The following is an 18,597-nucleotide window of genomic DNA, read 5'->3' on the forward strand; positions in this document are numbered from 1 at the left end:
TGGAAGATCGTGCTGGCGGGAGAGACCCAGGGCCCCGCTCGGGGTGGGAGCGGGTGATGTCAGAGCCGTGGACCCGTATCTGTGGCAACCAGCACAAATAAATAAATAAATAAATAAATAAATAAATGAAGGAAGCGCGTGTGCTGGAGCAGGAGGCAGGCAGCCCGCTGCTCCTGAGCGCGGCCTCGCTGCATATCTCTTAAGCAGCTTAGCACCCTTGCTCCAGTTTATTACCTGAGCGCCTTTGTGCCTGCCGGGCAGCTGAGAACATCCTGCTGCCGGTCCCCTCTGCGGGGATCCCCGGAGCCTCCGCTTCCCTCTCCCTTCATCCCTCCCTCCCTCCCCGGCGCGGGCAGTGGTTTGCTCCGCGCGTCCAGAGCTCGATGTGAAGCCGCTGCCCGGTAGTGGATTTTGGCCTCTCTGTGCAAGGCCAGAGGTGTCTGTCCGCATCCCTGCGGTGGCCCCCCCTTAGGCAGGTGTTCTATTTCCAGCTCGGGAGCCGCTGCCTGCGGGACGCGAGCAATACTGGAAGTGCCGTAGTCAAACCGGAGATGGATGGTGTCAGCAGCAACAGGACCATGTCTTACAGCAGATGGAGTTACAACAGGTATTGTCTATCTTGCCTTGGTTTGTTGGTTTTGAGGGGTTTATTTTGTCTTCCTCCCTGCTGTTGTAAACTGGCAAGCTGTTTATATAAACTGAGATGGAGAGCCCTCTTCAGGGAAGCATAAACCTTTACTAGTTCTGCTTTTACAGTCTGAAAGACACTCGAGGAACCCCCAGTTTTCCAAGTGATTCGAGCATTGGCGTTTGCTGTTGTTCAGCAGGCATTTGTCTGGAAAGCACGGTGGCAGCTTCACCCAGCTGTGGTGGAACTGGGGGGTCAGCACAATGGTTTCCTGGGCTCTCTCCTCCAAGCAGGGCAACTGAGGTGCAGTGAGTGCCTGAGCAGTTACCAAGACTTCTGAAAGGTGATCTGCTGGAAGGTAACTACTGCTCTAACCCAGCACCTGGATGTTTTCTACAAATATAAACTACAGCTTAGAAAAGGAAGGGGCCGGAGAGCCAGGATGTGACTCAAGAATGACACATTCAAGCAAAAGCTGTGAGGAATGCTGCATACAGCCCAGGTACCACAGAGCTGAGGGGGCTGGATTAGGTGTCTCAGTGAGACAGCTGAAATATTCACACCACGTTTTGTAGTGATGTATGTTGGTTTTCCTCTTCTGGAGAATGGGAAATTATTGCAGCATTAGTCCTGCTTTTATGTGATTCACAGTTGTGACTGGCAGGTTCTTTGAGCTTGGATTAAAAAAAAAAAGGTATAAACTTTTTCACTTTTCATTTGTGTTACTGTTACACCTGAAATGGAGCCAGATGTGAAGCAGTATTAGCATCTCACTGCATCACTGCCACAAGCCACCACAGTATTCTGAAGAAATAACCTTTGGAAGTGGTTTTCAGTGCTTAAACATGTATTTGGTGTCGCCCACACTCCCTGGCTGCGTGGGCTTTTATGGTTTATATGTGGATCTAGAGAGTTTCACTTATTTTCAGTACATTCATCCTAGCAGAAAATATATACAGATGCATACAGTGGTGGCAATGAGAACGGTGTCTTCTTTAAATAAAATATGTATATGTTTATGTATATGCAAAGCTGAGTTATAAAACAAGTCATTTCAATGCATAGATTCTCCCACACAAAGGATGCTTTCTGTCTGATGCCATGTCCTCAGAAACAGCAGCATTGGGACCCTGTAGTGCTCAGGCCTATCCCACACAGCCCATGGTTGCAGCAGTTTGAAGATCCTAACCCTCCAGTGAACAATCCAGAAATTTCACCAGAACTCTTCTTGGATACTTTCTCCCAGTATCACTGGAGATTTTGATTTAACCTTATGTATGGCTGGCAATCTACTTCTCCATTTTCAGTCTTCCTTACCATGACAGAGAAGTCACTGATTGTTGTTAATTAACTGTGTACCCTGGAGATATGCTGCACTTGTGTCTTTACCCTGCTTGGCTTTTGTACTGTATCTGGGGACAGAAATGCAGTATTTTAGTGCCTAAGCTGGGTTTTTTGGTGGCCAGTTTTCAGATTCTGATTTTTTTCCCATTAGACCCAAGCCCCATGAACTGATGCCTGTGCCCTACGTGTATTTTACAGTGCTGGGAGACTGAGCACTGAGTTGCTGGAAAAAATGGTGCAGAGTTGTTCTTGCTCCCGGAGCCTGTCCTCACACACCCCTCTTGTGCCCAGGCCCGTGACAGGAGAAGGAGCTAACTCTTTTGTATCCAAACCCCCCATGGCTGCCCTTTGCATTTGGAGCAGTTCATTCTCCCATCTTTGGTTTTACTGAGCAATGACAGAAGAAAGGTCTGGGGGAACTTCCTGCTGGGCAGGAAAGGATAATGGTAGGTACTTGTTTTGAGCATCTTTGAGCATCTGCAGTGTGTGCCAAAGCAGAGGGATTCCTCCAGCAGGGCACAAGATCGCTTTTGGACCCACAGGCTCATATGAAGCACATGTGGGCTGAGAGCCTCCTGTGACTACTTATGTGTCTGTAGGGGCTTGGATGGATACATGAAGATATTGCAAGATTTCATGAAAGTTACATTCCAGTGTAGTGGGTTCTAGGAGCTTTGCTAGTCAAGTTAAATGGCACAATTTTCTTCCTCAAGGGACACTTGTAACCTTAGCCAAGAAACTCTGTTGCTTATGAAGCAGGGTTAATGACGCTCATCTCATTTACACGAGTTCTGTCAAACTAAGTGATAATGCTTGGGTTTTTCCTCCTCAACAGCGGCCATGAAACATCACACCTGCTCTTGGGGTAGATGCTCTGTGGCATAGTCTTTCACCCCAGGATTTCTCCAACATCAGCTGGCAGCAAAAAGAGCATAATTGACACTTTCTTGTTGAGTAAAACTGTAAGATTTACAGTTCTCAGCTCTGTTTGTTACTCATTACTGTGTGATGGGTGGAAGTCACTGTGATTTTTTGCTTCTCCCTCTATTTCCCCGGGGGCAGGAGGGGTTTAGAATATACTTGCCTGCACTGCAGACACATGGGGCAGGCACCCTGAATAGCCAAGTGCTGCGCAAAAGCCAACTAATGCTCCTACAGGTGCAGAGCCAGGCTTCTTCTCTTGGTGTTGGCCTCCATGAATCAGCCCTGCAGTTGTAGAGGGACGGGGCCGATGGATAACAGGCTTTTGGTATAAGACTGAAGAGCCATTCTCATGGATTGGGCCACCTGAGTCCTTCATAGCACTTCCAGCAGCTGGAGAACAGATGGACAGAAAATTAATTCAACAATGCCACTCAAATTTTACCACTGAAGTTCAAGGTGGTGTTCATGAAGGCTTGAGAGAGCTGGGACACCATGGATGTGGTTGGATCCAACATCTGGGAAGGTACAGTTTACGAAAGTGTGCAGAATACAGTCAGTCCATGGATGCAGCAGGCCAGTTTGAAATCAAATACACAGTCAAACACTGCAGACTGGGAATCTGTGGTGCACACCTGGAAAACAGTGCAAGGCAGCAGTGGACTGCATGGCTTTACGAAGTTTTTCAGGTGTTGGTGGACTATGCACAGCTCTTATGAGGAGGGTCATAGCTGAACGCCAGTCCAGAATGATTTTCTGCAGGAGCAGTAGGAAGTTTTGCAGCAGAAGGAATGGGCAACCTGCAGATTATACCTGTGCATGAACACAGGTGTTTGTTAGTGTTTCTTTGTTTGATTAAACAAACAAGCCACAACAAAAGATAACTGTGGAGGCAGTTGCTTCCCTCCTTCCTCACATTTCTTCCTGGGACCAATATATCAGCATTTTCTTCCCTTGCTTCTTTGCTTAATTTCCATACTTACAGTTAATTTTTCTCCTGGAGTGCTTCAGCTCAGCAGTTCATGCACTACCATGTTGTGGTTGATGAAGTTTTATCTGCTAGCATTTGGAAGTACATTTTGGGGAACTTACTCTCAGGATGTTTCTAACTGCTGGAGACAGCTGAAAACTTTTCTATTGATCTCTGTCTTTGGTCTGTCCTGGATGGCAGTGTTGCCTGTGGCTTCCTTTTGAAGCTGCTATTTCTATTTTGCCTCGTTTATCCTGTGTTGAAAATCTGTGACAGGGTATTTGGGTCATGGTGTTGTAGGGTTTCAATCTTAGACCTCATTTTTTAAGGCTTTTAAACTCTTCTACCTTGATATTTTCTGGGACGTGTTATCCTCAATGCATAAAAAGGGATAAAAACTTCATCCAAAAGGGCTTTCTTAGGGAAACTCTAATTTCTTCTCTTTTTTACAGTAGCAGCTGTAAAATACCAAAGTGTGTACACTTCTTACCTTCCTAAGCCTGCTGCAGTGAGTGCACTTTGACTATATTGAAGAGCAGCTCCTCTCTCTGTTTGCAGCAGAGCCATCCCAAACCTTGTGTACTTCTCTGCCCTCAGGAGATGAACAGCGTGTGATGCCCTGAACCTCTGTCAGTTGTGATTACTAGGTGTGCTCTTAAGGGAAAGTGTAGCACACTGAGGAAGCAGATTGAGGAGAGAGTCCCTTAGTCACTACCACTCTTCTCTCCTCTGCCAAATTGTCTCCTTAAGTGTTTCCTCCATGAGTAGATACCTTTATAACTAGTCACTGGGCAAAGCACCTGTGGGGACTATAAGTGGAAATCATTCTATGGGACAAAAGGTGGGGTAGAATCAGCAAACTCTCAAGTGAAGCCAGAATAAAGCATTCATGTAACAGATAAACTGATTAGGATTTATGTATTTATGTGCATTTAGTTTGCTGGGAATCTGTTCTTTGTTTTTCTTTCCTAATAAAGTCTCATAGTATCAGTTACACAGGAGAATGTAGAGTTTGTGAGTGATGATTTCTTCCTTGACTCAAGACAGCAGGAATGATCTGCAGGTGTGTTCATGTGCATCCTCCTGTGCTCAGGAGGAATGTTTTGCATTGGTTGCTAGCACATCCTTGGAGTGTGTGAATTCTCCAGAGACTGTGTGTGGGAGAGAGAACTTCAGCTCCCACTTCACTGAAGAAACAATTTTAAAGCTTCTCAAACAGAGAAAAGGCTGAGAAAACATGTTAAACCTGCCTGGCTCAGGTACAGCATTGCAATCCTAGCAAACATAAGAATTGTTTTTGAAGCAGTAAGTATGGCCAGCAGCTCAGCAGTGAGAGCAAAGAGTAAGGGGAAAACAGTATTACAGATGAGCTTCAGTTTATCCATAGTATGTCACATGTTGATTAAGAATTTACAGTAAGAAAGAGACAATGACTTAAGAGACTTGACTCAGCTTGGAAGCTGCCAAGTGTGCCATCAGTCATTTCATTCTCTTACTATGTAAAAGTGCACAAGCTGGGCCATAGCAGTAGATGGACCTCACTGGTGTGTAAAACTTGACAACCCATCTGAAGATTTCAGTGGACCCACTCGCTGGGACGGTAGCATGAGACTATGCTCTCTGTTGAGAATTGGACTGTGACCCCTGAAATCCACATCAACAAACCTCAAAAGCCAATTCCTCTGTTTAGTGGCTGCCTTTACATCAGCCTTAGATTTTCTTCATGTCTCAGTGCAATTTAGCTCTGGGTATTTCTGGTTTGGACTCAGTACCAGGGATATTACTTTTCTCACACATCAATGAAAGGAAGTGGAGTACTTCAGTATAAGGTTTTCAATTATCCTGGGTTCAGCTGTAACAGTCATTTTTCTCCTTCTTAGTAGCTGGCGGAGTGCTGTTTTTTCAACTTTAGTCTGAGAACAATGCTGATAACACACCAATGTTTTCAGTTGTTGCTGAGCAGTGCTTACCCTGGTCAAGGACTTTTCAGTCTCATGCTCTGCCTGTAAGGAGGAGCATGGGAAGCCAGGAGATAGCAGAGATGGGACACCTGATCCAAACTAGCCAACGGGGTATTCCATACCACATTCCATACCACAGCATGTCATGCTCAGTATATAAACTTGGGGGAGTTACCCAGAAGGGCCAGATCGGTGCTTGGGTCAGGCTGGGTATCAGTCGTCAAGTAGTGAGCAATTGTATTCTATCCCCTTGTTATTCCCCTTACCACTATTATTACTGTTGGTAGCAGTAGTAGTTTTCTATTATACCTTAGTTACTGTTCTTAACCCATGGAAGTTACATTCTTTCAGTTCTCACCCCCATCCCTCTGGGAGTTGCAATGGGGAGAAGAGGGGTAGTGAGCGAGCTGCTGCAATGATTCTTAGTTACCGTCTGGGCTTAAACCATGACAATGATACATAATATAGACTTGCTTCTGTGCATCACACCTGCCCTGGGGTAGGGGCTGTGGAAGTGAAATGTGGAATAGATGCTGTTGCCATCTACTGTTACCTCATACACGTTTATCTATAAATCAGTACCAAAATAGAAATTTACTTTTTTTTGGGGGAGGGAGGGGGCAACCTAGCAGGAATTCTTAAGTTTAAACTAGTTTTAAAAGGCATGCTATTAAAGCTGTAGATTTTTCTTTGTGAAGATGTGGGGTGATCAGTGTAGTCTCTAAATGTAAAGAGTGAAGGGCGATATAGCAAATTATCTTAACATTGTGTTGATAGGCATTTCTTCATGGTCACGGAGCTCATTAACAAATTCCCATTAACAACTTTTGTGACAAGACTTCTATTAGAAGAAGATGGAGAGAAAAACAGAAACAAAATACACGTATCTTTCGTGAGTATATCTGTAGACATCTCTGAAGTCCCAAGGCCTCCTTAAAGCTTTGTGCTAAGTTCCTGCATTCAGGGTTTCTCTTGAACCAAAAAGATAACTCAAGCATTAGCAGGGGCAATAGGAAACCAGCATAAATGGTCATAAAAAGAATGCCATGTGACATACCACAAGAAATGCTGCTCTGGTGTCTCTTATTAGCACTTTTCTCTGTCTTATTGCATGCTCTGTGTGAATGCCTTTTTTACCATGTCTAAAACACACATTAAGTGCCTCATCTTTGGTACTAGAGCACAAAATTGACGATTTCTGTGCATGAATATATGCACCATACAAGGAAGACTGAACATCACAGCTTTGAACTATCATTCTTTGTGTTCTTGCTGCACTTTCAGAATTTGATTGTATCTTAAAGAAAAATCAGCCATGTGTCTCTCATGATCTGCCTTATCATAAAAAGGAAGACTTTTCTCTCTCCAGTGCATAGTTCATGTAAATGCTGCTGCTAATGGAAGTCTAAGAAATAATGTCCATGGCTGAAAACCATCAGAGAAGTGTTTCCTGCATTTAGAAACGAATCAGGACAGAAGAGCAGTCCTGGCTGTTGACACAGTGTCAGGTGCTGCACGTGCAGCTGGCTGGAGAGCAGCAGTGCACGTGGCTGTGGCAGGTTGATGGGAAGTTTGGCCACCACTGATTTTAGGGGGTCTTTCTGCAAGAAGAGAAAAAAATAATACTCCTTTCATTCTGTTCTCTGCAGAGGTCAGAGCTGATCTTTTTTTCTCATACCCAGGTGGGTAGGGTCTGTCAGTCCACTTCAAATGTCTTACCACTGGGGTAAAATCATAGCCTCATGTTCATCAAGTCAACAAGCACCTCTTTCTTTCAATATATTCATAACCATCACTTTCTAGAGGAGGTTGAGATAAGGGTGGCAGCTGGCTTATCTTTCCAGCACCCTGAAAGCCCATTGCTTTGGGTTTGTGCTCCTGGCTAGTGCCAAGTGGTGCAGTACTTCCAGCAGGAGCCCACCTGGGAGACATCACAGCAAGTGGAGCCTGCAAGGTGAAGGCGCTCACTGTTCACATGGGAAAGGGTCTCTGCTGCGCTGGCTAACCCCAAGTACCCCAGCCCAACAAATAATGTCTATTTATACCTATCAAGTTTTGTTTATTATTATGGCTGTGAAAAATCAGTGTAACATGAGCCTTTAAGATGAGCAGTCTGAGTTCTGCCAGCAGTCATTTGTATTTGTAGAACAGAAGGATGTTAGTCAACACATGGATATATCTGAAATGCTTCAAAGCCGAGGTCAAGGACAGGGAAAGGCTTCAACAGTTGGTAAGAAAACAAAGATAGTCCCAAAGGAATGCGCATCTTTGAAGTGTAAAATGATGACAAATCAGCTCAAAATCGGTTTCAAAAGTATTTTTAAAATACTGTGAGTCTACTACATGGATGATCAGCCAGGTAAATTACTTTGCTTGAAAAAGAAAGATTTAATTCCTTGTTTATATAAGCTTGCTGTGATGTGTGTTTGGTTCCTTTTATCCTACTGGTGCTATGTTATTTATGGTCATGTCACACGAACTGCCACACTGTGTCAAACATCCAATTGCTTGCTGTTCAGGGGAATGTGTCAGTTCAAACTCCTGCCCAATCTGTGGATCCTCGGAGAGACAAGGTGTGTGGCAAAAATCTTCCAGTCATACTTAGATGTTGTTATTCCAGAAACAGTGCTCTTCTCTTTTCAGGAGTCTATTTTATTTTGAAATATCATGGTTTCATGCACCACCAGCAGCATCTTCCTTTGTGTTGCGTATTTTTCATGTCTGTGAAGACGTCTATGTTTTGCAGGATGGAATAGTTCCTTATAGTCTGTACAGGCACTGATAACATTGATATTAATGTTGAACTGTTGATCTCTTCCTGGTTAGTTGTGCAAACTTAACTAGATTCACTCCTGTCTTCACAGGATTTGCTGGCAATACTTTAAAACCTATTTCTTGAAGTTAAACTTTTCCAGCTTCAAAATCCTACCTGAAAATCCTGTTCAAATGTCTTCTGCTGGGACTCCTGAAGTATCAAAGCCAATTCCTTAATGCTTAACATGGCTTTTCTATGTGCGTTCTTGCAGGTTATTTGCAAAGCTGTAACCTATAATCTTACCAAAACACAGAGAATTTGCTTGGCCACTCAAAGGTGCTCCCAGAGAGCTGGGGGAGCTCTGCTTCTCTGCAAGTCTGAGGTTGTGTGAGGAAGCTGTCCAGAGGGACTTAGCAGGGATATTAGTCAGATAGTCATTTCAGGAGAGGTTGGCTCCACACAGACCATTTTGCCTGTCTGCAGGATGCTCGGGTTTGTAATAAAAAAACCTTCATTTGTACTTAATCCCTGTCTTCAAGTCTTTTCCTTTTTTTTTTTTAACATAGTATTATTGAAGTACAACTCTCTGGGCTTTCTCAAGATGAAGTTGCTGCTTAAAATTAATTTATCACTCTGTCATACGATTTTACATTTTAGGTGGAACAAATAAAGTGTTCCTCTTTTCAGTGTAACTTGGCTAGCTACAGGAAGAACTAACGAAACTTAAGCTTCGTAAGAGGATCTAATCGTTTTGAACCAGTTTCAGAAGGAAGTTATCACCTGGATTGCGAAACAGTGCATTCAGACATGTACAGACATTTTGGTGGGAAGGTGCAGATACATTTGAAGGAGTAAGTAAAGTGTCCAGTAAGGAAGCTAGTAGCTATTCATTATTGAACAGCTGCTGAGTCTCACCATAGGGCAGGGGAGTTGATTTTTATGTACATGTGAATCACTGTTGGCTACGAAGAATGATGTGTGTGATCAGTGCATTTAGTTGGGTTTAAATAGATAAGTCTAAACGAATCTCAGAAGACCTAACTTGCGTGATGTGGAATTCTGAAAACAAAGCCTTCTAAGTAATGAATAGTTTTTAATTTTGTCTTACTAGCAATGAGTGAGTAACAGGGAAATACTGAGAGGGAACTGGGAAGCAATGGGACAGGAGCTGGGCTGCAACATACTGTGTGAACAGAAGCTTTTAAGGTATTTGTAATAAGTCTCCTTGAACTGCATACAGGCCTAAAATCTAGCCACTGGTAGGTATCACCCTCTCCTGGGAGCTGTGATTTTGCCCTGGATGCAGAAGGCAGCTGTAGTTTGCTTCCCAGATGTGTTCTTTGGTGTGCATGGACACACTGTCCCATTTTTCCAGTAATTTCATCACTCACACCACCACCACCTAAAATTTCACTCCTTTCACCCTAAGTTAACACTGTAAACTTTTTTATCTCTCTGTCATGGTTCATTTTTCTCCTCTCCTTCCTAGCAATGCCTTGCATGTATTTAATTAGTGGGGATTTTGAAATTCAATTTGGGCCACTCACACAAGAAATGCAGGAGCCAGTCTGGGCTATGAACCCAGGTTGAGGCCAAAGCCCATTTAAGTCCCTCCTTACAACCCTTCTGTTCCTCTGCTAATCACAGTAAGAGGATTAGCTTGATGAGCACAGGGTATTGAATACTAGAGTCAAAGATGTGCATATCACACTCTGGATGATTTTCATTCATCCTTCTGCAAATGTGAGATGATTCCTGAAGCAACAGGTGAACTGAGATCCAAGGCTATTTAACTGTGCTTGGAATATATGTGTTTGTATATATACAAAGAAAAGGAACTTTGGATTGAAAAAAAAAGAAATGGTCTTCAGTCTGAGCTGAGGTTTAATGTTCCAGACTTGTTAAAATCTAAAGCTTTTGCTCCCACTGTCCACTTGTATTTGGAATTATATCATGTAAATGTTATTTGTTTTCTCTTATGAGAAATAGTAAGCAACCATACAGTATTGCACTGCTTCTGTCAGTGTCTGAATTGTACCTTCTGCAAGGAACACTCCTCTCATCAGCTTCTGGTGCAGGTGTTCTTTACAATAGAGCTGAGGCTAAGAGTTGACCTTCAGTCTGACTACAGGGATTATCAAATACATCATCTTAAATTCAGTATTGTTACGTGCAAATACACTACTTTTTGCCTGGGAGGCTGGGAGGGAGAGCAGTGCTATTTTCCTGATGCTTACTGTCTCCCCTGAGCATCAGCTCTTGGCCATCAATAAGGGAGACAGTGGCCTGAATGTGTGTAGCCGCTCTTGTTCTCCTGAACAAGTGAAACTGCAGCTTGCCCAGCAGGCACACTCCTAGGCAGGCTGGGATGGCCGGCATCCCAAATGAACATGTCTGTGGCTGGGTGGGCAACTGAACCTCCAATGTGGTGACCAGACTCTGTTTTGTTCACTGTAGTGTCTTTATGTTACGTACATTTGATTCATTCGCTGGGAAAATCTGTATGGACTCATAGGTTGTTTTAAAATGTAATCAGGGAAAGATGTCTGCAAAAGCAGAAGCATTTGTTTTTCTTACTCACTGCAGTGATGTTTTTCTGTTGTCTTGATTGTGCTGTAGATTTGCTAACGTAATCCAATGAGAAGCTGAATCCAGAGTCTAAAGTAAGCATGCTGTATGTGTGGGAGAAAAGTTGTATCTGTTCCTGTCTCAGTGTACAAAAAGGCAGTTGTTTAGATTAGATAAACTCTCGTGGTTGATTAACAAATATGAGTGTTCTGCTGTGTTTTCTCTGTTCATCCTGTGTGAACCATTCCTGCGCAGCCTGGGGGAGCTGTGCTGTGGGAACAGATTTGGATCATGGGTGCAGGGTGATGCTGAGTGCTGCTCTTGCTGTGATAAACCTGTTTCTTAGAGGAAGCATTTATCTTTGACTCAGCTTCATTTTTTGGCATTGACAACTACCTTTATGCTAAAAATCTCTGCTTTCCTTTTGTCCCCATTAAACTGTGGGATTGTTTGTGTGATTCGAAATACGTGCCTAAGTCCCTTATCTGTGGAGCTTATAAATCTTTCTGAGAACAATATTGCGCAGAATATGAGTTTGCAACTTATCAGTTACCTTCCTCACCGGTTGTTTGTTCCTGACTCTGTCACAAACAGCAGCTGCTAGTATTTTTATGCATTTATTATTCCTGCATATTGAGCATCATTAAAGTGCTTGTGCCTTCCGAACTGGTAAGATGCTCCAGTAGTTGCACGAGGCTCTGAGTGCATTTGCAGGTCTCTGGCTTCTTTACCATATAATTGCTCTTGTTCTACAGCTGTAACATCTGAGTTTACCTTTTTGATGTCACCTTAGCATGGTGCATCTGAAGACAAATTCTGAGTTCTGTGAACAGTAAATGAAATAATGTATGTCAATGTTGAAAATTCAGAGAATCAATTTTTTTTTAAGTTTCTCTTCACCACTCTAGTGTGGGTAGTTAAAAACTCAAGATAGGTGATAAGAATTTGATAAGAATAGGCAAGGAGAAAGAGAGTAATAGATTGTTTAACAGAGAACAATACTAAGAGCCCTCTAATGAGCATTTTCTGAAGTATTTAAAATTCAGGCTTTTAACATGCTGCAGAAGTTATACAGAAAGTTTCTTAATGTTACTTGGATTGTGTCCACATAAAATCATAGAATGGTTAGGGTTGGAAAGGACCTTAAGATCATCTAGTTCCAACCCCCCTGCCATGGGCAGGGACACCTCACACTAAACCATCTCGCCCAAGGCTTCATCCAACCTGGTCTTGAACACCACCAGGGATGGAGCATTCACAACCTCCCTGGGCAACCCATTCCAGTGCCTCACTGCCCTCTCAGTAAAGAATTTCCTCCTTATATCCAACCTAAACTTCCCCTGTTTAAGTTTGAACCCGTTACCCCTTGTCCTGTCACTACAGTCCCTAACGAAGAGTCCCTCCCCAGCATCCCTATAGGTCCCCTTCAGATACTGGAAGGCTGCTATGAGGTCTCCACACAGCCTTCTCTTCTCCAGGCTGAACAGCCCCAACTTTCTCAGCCTGTCTTCATACGGGAGGTGCTCCAGTCCCCTGATCATCCTCGTGGCCCTTCTCTGGACTTGTTCCAACAGTTCCATGTCCTTTTTATGTTGAGGACACCAGAACTGCACACAATACTCCAGGTGAGGTCTCACAAGAGCAGAGTAGAGAGGCAGGATCACCTCCTTCGACCTGCTGGCCACGCTCCTTTTGATGCAGCCCAGGATACGGTTGGCTTTCTGGGCTGTGAGCGCACACTGCAGCCGGCTCATGTTCATTTTCTCATCAACCAACACCCCCAAGTCCTTCTCTGCAGGACTGCTCTGAATCTCTTCTCTGCCCAACCTGTAGCTGTGCATGGGATTGCTCCGACCCAGGTGTAGGACCTTGCACTTGTCATGGTTAAACTTCATGAGGTTGGCATCAGCCCCCCTCACAGGCATGTCAAGGTCCCTGTGGATGGCATTCCTTCCCTCCAGTGTATCAACCGAACCACAGAGCTTGGTGTCATCGGCAAACTTGCTGAGGGTGCACTTGATCCCACTGTCCATGTCACTGACAAAGATGTTGAACAAGACCGGTCCCAACACTGATCCCTGTGGGACACATGTACCGTCAATATTTTGCATCCATGAGTTACAGGAGGAACTTGCATAAGTTCCATACATAAGTTACAAGGACTGTAAGTTATAACTTATATTACAAATTATGCACTGTCAAAGTTTTCTGTGCATACATTACAGCATGTCCACAAGTTATAACTTATATTTTTGTTTGGGACAGCTGAAGAAAACATCGCTATGCAACGAGCTATTCAAGTATGTACTCAGATCCTACTGACTGTGATAAGGTGAAACTGTTCTTAAATGTTTGTTAGACTGACTTAAAATTGACTTTTCACTGCCTGGCTTTGCCAGAAGTGAGAAGAGCAAAGGTACCAGGGGAACATTTTGCTGTAGCAGTACTGATTTGTTTAAATTTGAGTTCAGGTTTGTTTTAGTTACAGCCTTGTGGGCTGACATTTAACTGCAGATTTGTGCTTTCCATCCTGGCTTCAGGTGGGCTTATGTGTACTCTGATCTATGGATTTAAAAAAAATAATTTTAAGTCACAGAACATGACTGAGGAAGCAGAAAGTGTTATCCAGTGTGTTCTAGGAAATTTGGTTACTGAAGTCAAGCAGTCACTGTCTTTTGCTCATCCAGGTGTAGAATGAATGATTCTTATCAGATGTCAGAGAATGAAAAGTCTCCAGAATTAGATGTTTACAGTGAAATTCACTCTGTGATGCTCCCTTAGAGTTGCCAGCACCTTCTGTGCTCTCTATCATCTTGTCTGTCCTGTAACTATGAACTTTACCTTTCCTTCAATGCTTCTCGGACACCCCTGGGTATTGTAGGAGATCTTTAGGTGAACCTTTTTTCAGCCAAAACAATATTCTCATCCCTCATTCTGGAAAGGTGTTGGTGCAGGAAATACCCTTTTAAAAATACATGAAGATTAGGAAGATGGCTTGTTTTCTCCCATTTCTTTTTGTAAGTCCTCTCTTTTTTATTCCTTTTTCACGCTGCTTCACTGCCTTGTGGTTTCTTTCCAGTTTCACTGCAGTTACATCCCTGGTGATGGATCATCACAAAAAAAGCCAGGTAATATTTTTGTTACACCTTAGCAGTGGACAAGGCTAAAGAAAGCAAGGGTGGATATTCACATTTGTTCACTTGGATTAGCTCTTGCCTGAGCTGTCTCACAGAGGATTCAATTGCTTTCTGAATTACATCTTGCTGTCTTACTAGCGTATTATTTGACAGTTGGCCAGAGCCATACGAGCTCTTGTTTTAAGATACTAATCGTGTTCTGAAACAGTATTACCTTGTGGTGTTTGTGCAGTGAGCACTGCTTTGCAGTGCTGAAATCCTTGCATGTACAATGGTAGAGTTGCAGCCAGGTACATCTGTAGAAGGGGGTTTACATCATGGCTGATCTTTAAGGTTTGGTTTTGGTTTGTTTTTAAATTAGAAATACTTCTTGATTAGTTAGTAACAAAAAGTAATCCTTTGATCCCTTTAATTAAACATATTTAAAGTATCAAGTAAGATTATTTTCTTCAAAGGGCAAACCAAATTAATTTCATTTCAGAAACAAACCCTAGTTCATAAGACTAGAGATGTCTTTGTGTCCCAGCTTGCAGAGCCACACTTCCTCACGTGCTTTAGCCTGGGTAAAACAAGGAGAAGGATTGCTCCCTGAGCCAGCAGCCCAGCTCCATGGGCAGCAGTAACTGGAAATGCCCAAGGTCTCAGAGTGCCAGGAGCTGCTCCAGGTGAGCACCACAAAGCATTACCCAGCATAAGAGACTGTGTAGCGTTGTGCCTGGGAGGGAGGATCCCTTGATGTCTCTGAAATACCCAGGACTGGGCATTGATGGGAATGGCAGACTGGCATGCCTAATTTTTTAACTTCAATCTGAGACAATACAATTGGTGGTGAGTAGCTGACAATGTGATGCTAATGGCACATGGTGGTGTTGATGTTGCAGAATCTCCCAAGAAGGCCTGCTTCTGGTGGAAATGCTTCTTAGGTATTGGCCCCATTGTTTGCTGCCTTCTTACACTGCATGAACTGTTGCCCCAGGAGAAGCTTGTTTTAAAATGAACTCTTACGCACAAATGGCTGGGAGGACACTGTGCATACTGGGGCTCTTTCTCTGCATATGAATCTTTGAACAGTTCCTCTGTTCCCGGGACTCTGTCAGTTTGAAGGGTTTAATCGAAGAAGTATGAGATGTAAGATGTGCAGAAGACAAGTTTGTCTCCTTTTGTTGTTGTTGTTTTGTTTTGTTTTGTTTTGTTTTGTTTCTTTAAACCACACCATCTAAACTAGAGCATGAGAAGGAAAATGTGAAGGCAGTGTAGATGCTGCCAGCAAAGACATCTCCTAAGGACCTGGCTTCAGAAGCTGAAACAGGCTCAGCTCCTTCCAAATTGCCTCTTGCCATTATGTGCAGAGCTGCAAACTGCTCTCTGCTCTTGAGCATTGTCCTTGGCTGTGAAATCTGTTTGGATGGAGTGCTGGCTGCATTCTGAGTGCTTCTTTCAAAAGAAATACAAGGCAAAAACCACTTCCTCATTTAGGAAATCAGATGGGGAGAGGTGGTGATGGCATTCACCTATCTTTCCCCCATTTTCAAAATGTCTGTTATCAAAGGGTAGACTGTTATCAAATGGAGGACTCTCCTTCCAAACATGCCACCAAATCCTACTTGTGTATTCAGTTGTGACAAGCTTAGATAGGTCCCCTGCCTCAAGTCCAGCATGTGCATTCTCTTTTTTCCCTCTACCTGTATATATAGATCATATTTACCTGCCTGGCTAGGTATGCCAAGGCATTTCACATTTTTCCTTTCCTTCACATTTTTTTAATTAAGTCAATTCCAAAGCTCTATTTAATTGAATAAGTACATTTATTCCCACACACTGACTGAAGACACTCATCAGAAACATTACTCCCATTAGTTAAACCTCATCCCCTGGAGTTTGCACCATGAAAAATACAGTCTGTGTCTTTAGTGTCCCCATGGACTAGAAGACAGGCGGCCCAGCTCTCCTACACACATCGCAGCCATCACTGAAACTGCTCAGCACTCTGTGTAGCAGAGTTGCCTGGGAAGTTAGGAAGTATGTCTATAAATATGTCTATCCGTTACTCTCCAGCTATTGTGAAGCTTTGGGGAAGCCAGTCCTGGGCAGTTTTCCTGCACATTTCCTGCCGTTTCGGGCCTGTTTTGTGAGCAAGCCCCTGAGCAGCTGTTTGGTTGCCAAGAATAAGTGTTGTTGAGAAGTGTTACTCCAAAGTTCTCAGTCACACAGCAAAGAGTGCCTGTGGCAAAAATAGCTTTATGTAGATTGCATGAGGTACTGAGAGGAAGCTGAATTCCCTGAGGCTCTTGTAGGAGGGGGAAAAAAGAGGCCTTTTTATCCAGCTGTGTCATACTCGTGCAGTCATGCCACAGCATGATGGTGTGCTCCTCCTGTTTTTCAGAGACTTCTAGATGGCTATTCTCTGAGAACAAGATATCTGAAAATGATAGTGATTAATGACATAGCAGGCTTTCCCCCCTCCCTGCAGGTTCAGCTTTCCACTAGCAAGAGCAAGGAGGCTCTAACAGGGATTTCTTCCTCAGACCTGCCAGATACAGAAATAAATTCTTTCACTCTGCATTTTTGCTGTTAATGCAAACTGTCAGCTGTAATTGAGAGCATCACATTGAAACATGAGAATAGTGCACAAGTGTTCTCAGTTTAACTAATTTTGAGACTGCTCATCCCTTTTGCTGAAACAGACATTTTTAGTAACCTTATCCAGTCCTTTCCAGTCAGTGATGTTTTGCTATGAAAACAAGGCAAATCTCCATCACTTAAACCACAAGGCAGAGGAAGCATGGTGGAGACTGGGCTGCTTCCTTCAGTTTGGGCCACATCTGTTGTCCATTGTGGTGACGGAGTTTTGCCCTTTTTGAAGCATGCCAGACCAGCCACTTGATAGGTGGCTGATGTTCCATCTTCATGTGGCACAGTGGCCCCAGCACAAACTCTGTGATTTTAGAAATGTTGTTGCATAGTGTGGGTTTGCATCCAATGAGCTGGATGTGGGATTTTGATAAGCAGTTTAATTCGCTTGTTGCTTTAGGTAACTGAATCTGATTTGGCTGAGTTTGATGATGATAAAGTGCCATGCATTTTCTGTACCTTGTACAAAAGAACAGGACAGATAAACTAGTTGAACCAGCAGGTTTTTTTGTGGTTTTATTACCACTCTGGTATTTATGGCCCAGCAGGTTTTTTTGTAAGCCCCCAGCTGCAGATTTTACAAAGTCCCATTCCCTTGGTCAAGGTTCTTTGTATTTTAGATTTCAAAGAAACCCTCTTCTCACTTCAGTTGTGCACTGGCTGTGTAAAAGTCATTTGTTACTAAGTCATCAGGAAGAAACTGGAGATAACTCATGTATGTTTATCACTAAATACCTTGCAATTTTGTAAATGCAGAAGGCAGAAATCTTGGAGCAGACAGAAGAAGTATACCTTTGTCTTCACGGCTCAATGACATTAAAAAAAAGGCTCGGTTTAGCTGTCACAAAATAATTGAGATGATTCTGAAATATTTTTTTCAGCTTTTATTCTCTCATGTGTAGAATGTGTAATGGCTCCTGTTATTAGCAGTTACTTTTTGTCATAAATATATCTCTCAACTCACTGAGACCTGTTTGCCAGATATACGTCATAATGCCATGTTTGCTGTTTAAACAGCAAAGTAGACTAGATGCTTGTTACTTTACTGTCACTAATTAAGTTGCTTATATTCTCTGTCTTGATTTTTCAGATGAATTGAGTTTAACTCAGATAGCTTGAATTTACTTTCTTTAGCCATGGTTGAGTCAACAAGTCTGCAAGTATCGGCCCCTTTTCATATAACAAATTTCCAGTCTTGATCTGATTGAACTGCGATTTAAGCAGAGCATCAGCCTGCTAAACAAATCCAGGTATACTTTTAGTAAGATATCCCTGTCATACTGGGAGTGAGTTTAGTTGACCAGTCTTCAGAACCCTTGATACAAAAGAGAAGAAAAAAAAAAAAGGTGAATAGTAAGTCTAGCATTTTAGAAGTGTAGGGAATTAGAAACATTCTGTCTGAATGCAGAAAAATTCCCAATATGTTTAGAAAAGTGCTGCAATTCCTTGGCTTCCTTAAAATGCTGCATGCAGCTTTTCATTCCTGTGTCGTTGCAGGTCCTCTAATCAGGAAAACATAAACCTGATATTTGCGCACACAGGCTAGGAAGGAGAAATATAAAAATAACTACAGGCCCTCGTGGAGAAAGTGTAATGGTTCCTGTAACCTGTGGCATGCAGGAAGAGTGATGTGGCTGATGCTGTGCTTGGTTGTCTGTGGCTCCTGAGGCTGGCTGGTAAAG

The 18,597-nt window shown here is 43.1% G+C and overlaps 1 protein-coding gene across 6 annotated transcripts in view; it reads left to right on the forward strand.

Annotated features, from left to right (window-relative positions):
- Positions 1 to 484: 484 nt before the first annotated feature.
- TUB (TUB bipartite transcription factor) overlaps positions 485 to 18,597 on the forward strand; it is a 160,987-nt gene continuing 142,874 nt past the window's right edge. For 2 of the 6 annotated variants that reach the window (XM_057418253.1, XM_057418259.1), the window contains exon 1: positions 486 to 607. In XM_057418253.1, the coding sequence (XP_057274236.1) occupies positions 552 to 607 (56 nt within the window). In that variant the 5' untranslated portion in view covers positions 486 to 551. Of the gene's footprint in view, positions 608 to 18,597 lie in introns of all 6 variants that reach the window. The other 4 variants (XM_057418258.1, XM_057418254.1, XM_057418261.1 and 1 more) reach the window with 4 other exon arrangements.

The sequence above is a fragment of the Pezoporus wallicus genome, unplaced genomic scaffold, assembly GCF_028554395.1.
Source record: "Pezoporus wallicus isolate ANWC-B61680 ecotype Strahan unplaced genomic scaffold, APGP_CSIRO_Pwel_v1 contig_2025, whole genome shotgun sequence".
NCBI classification, from domain to species: domain Eukaryota; kingdom Metazoa; phylum Chordata; class Aves; order Psittaciformes; family Psittacidae; genus Pezoporus; species Pezoporus wallicus.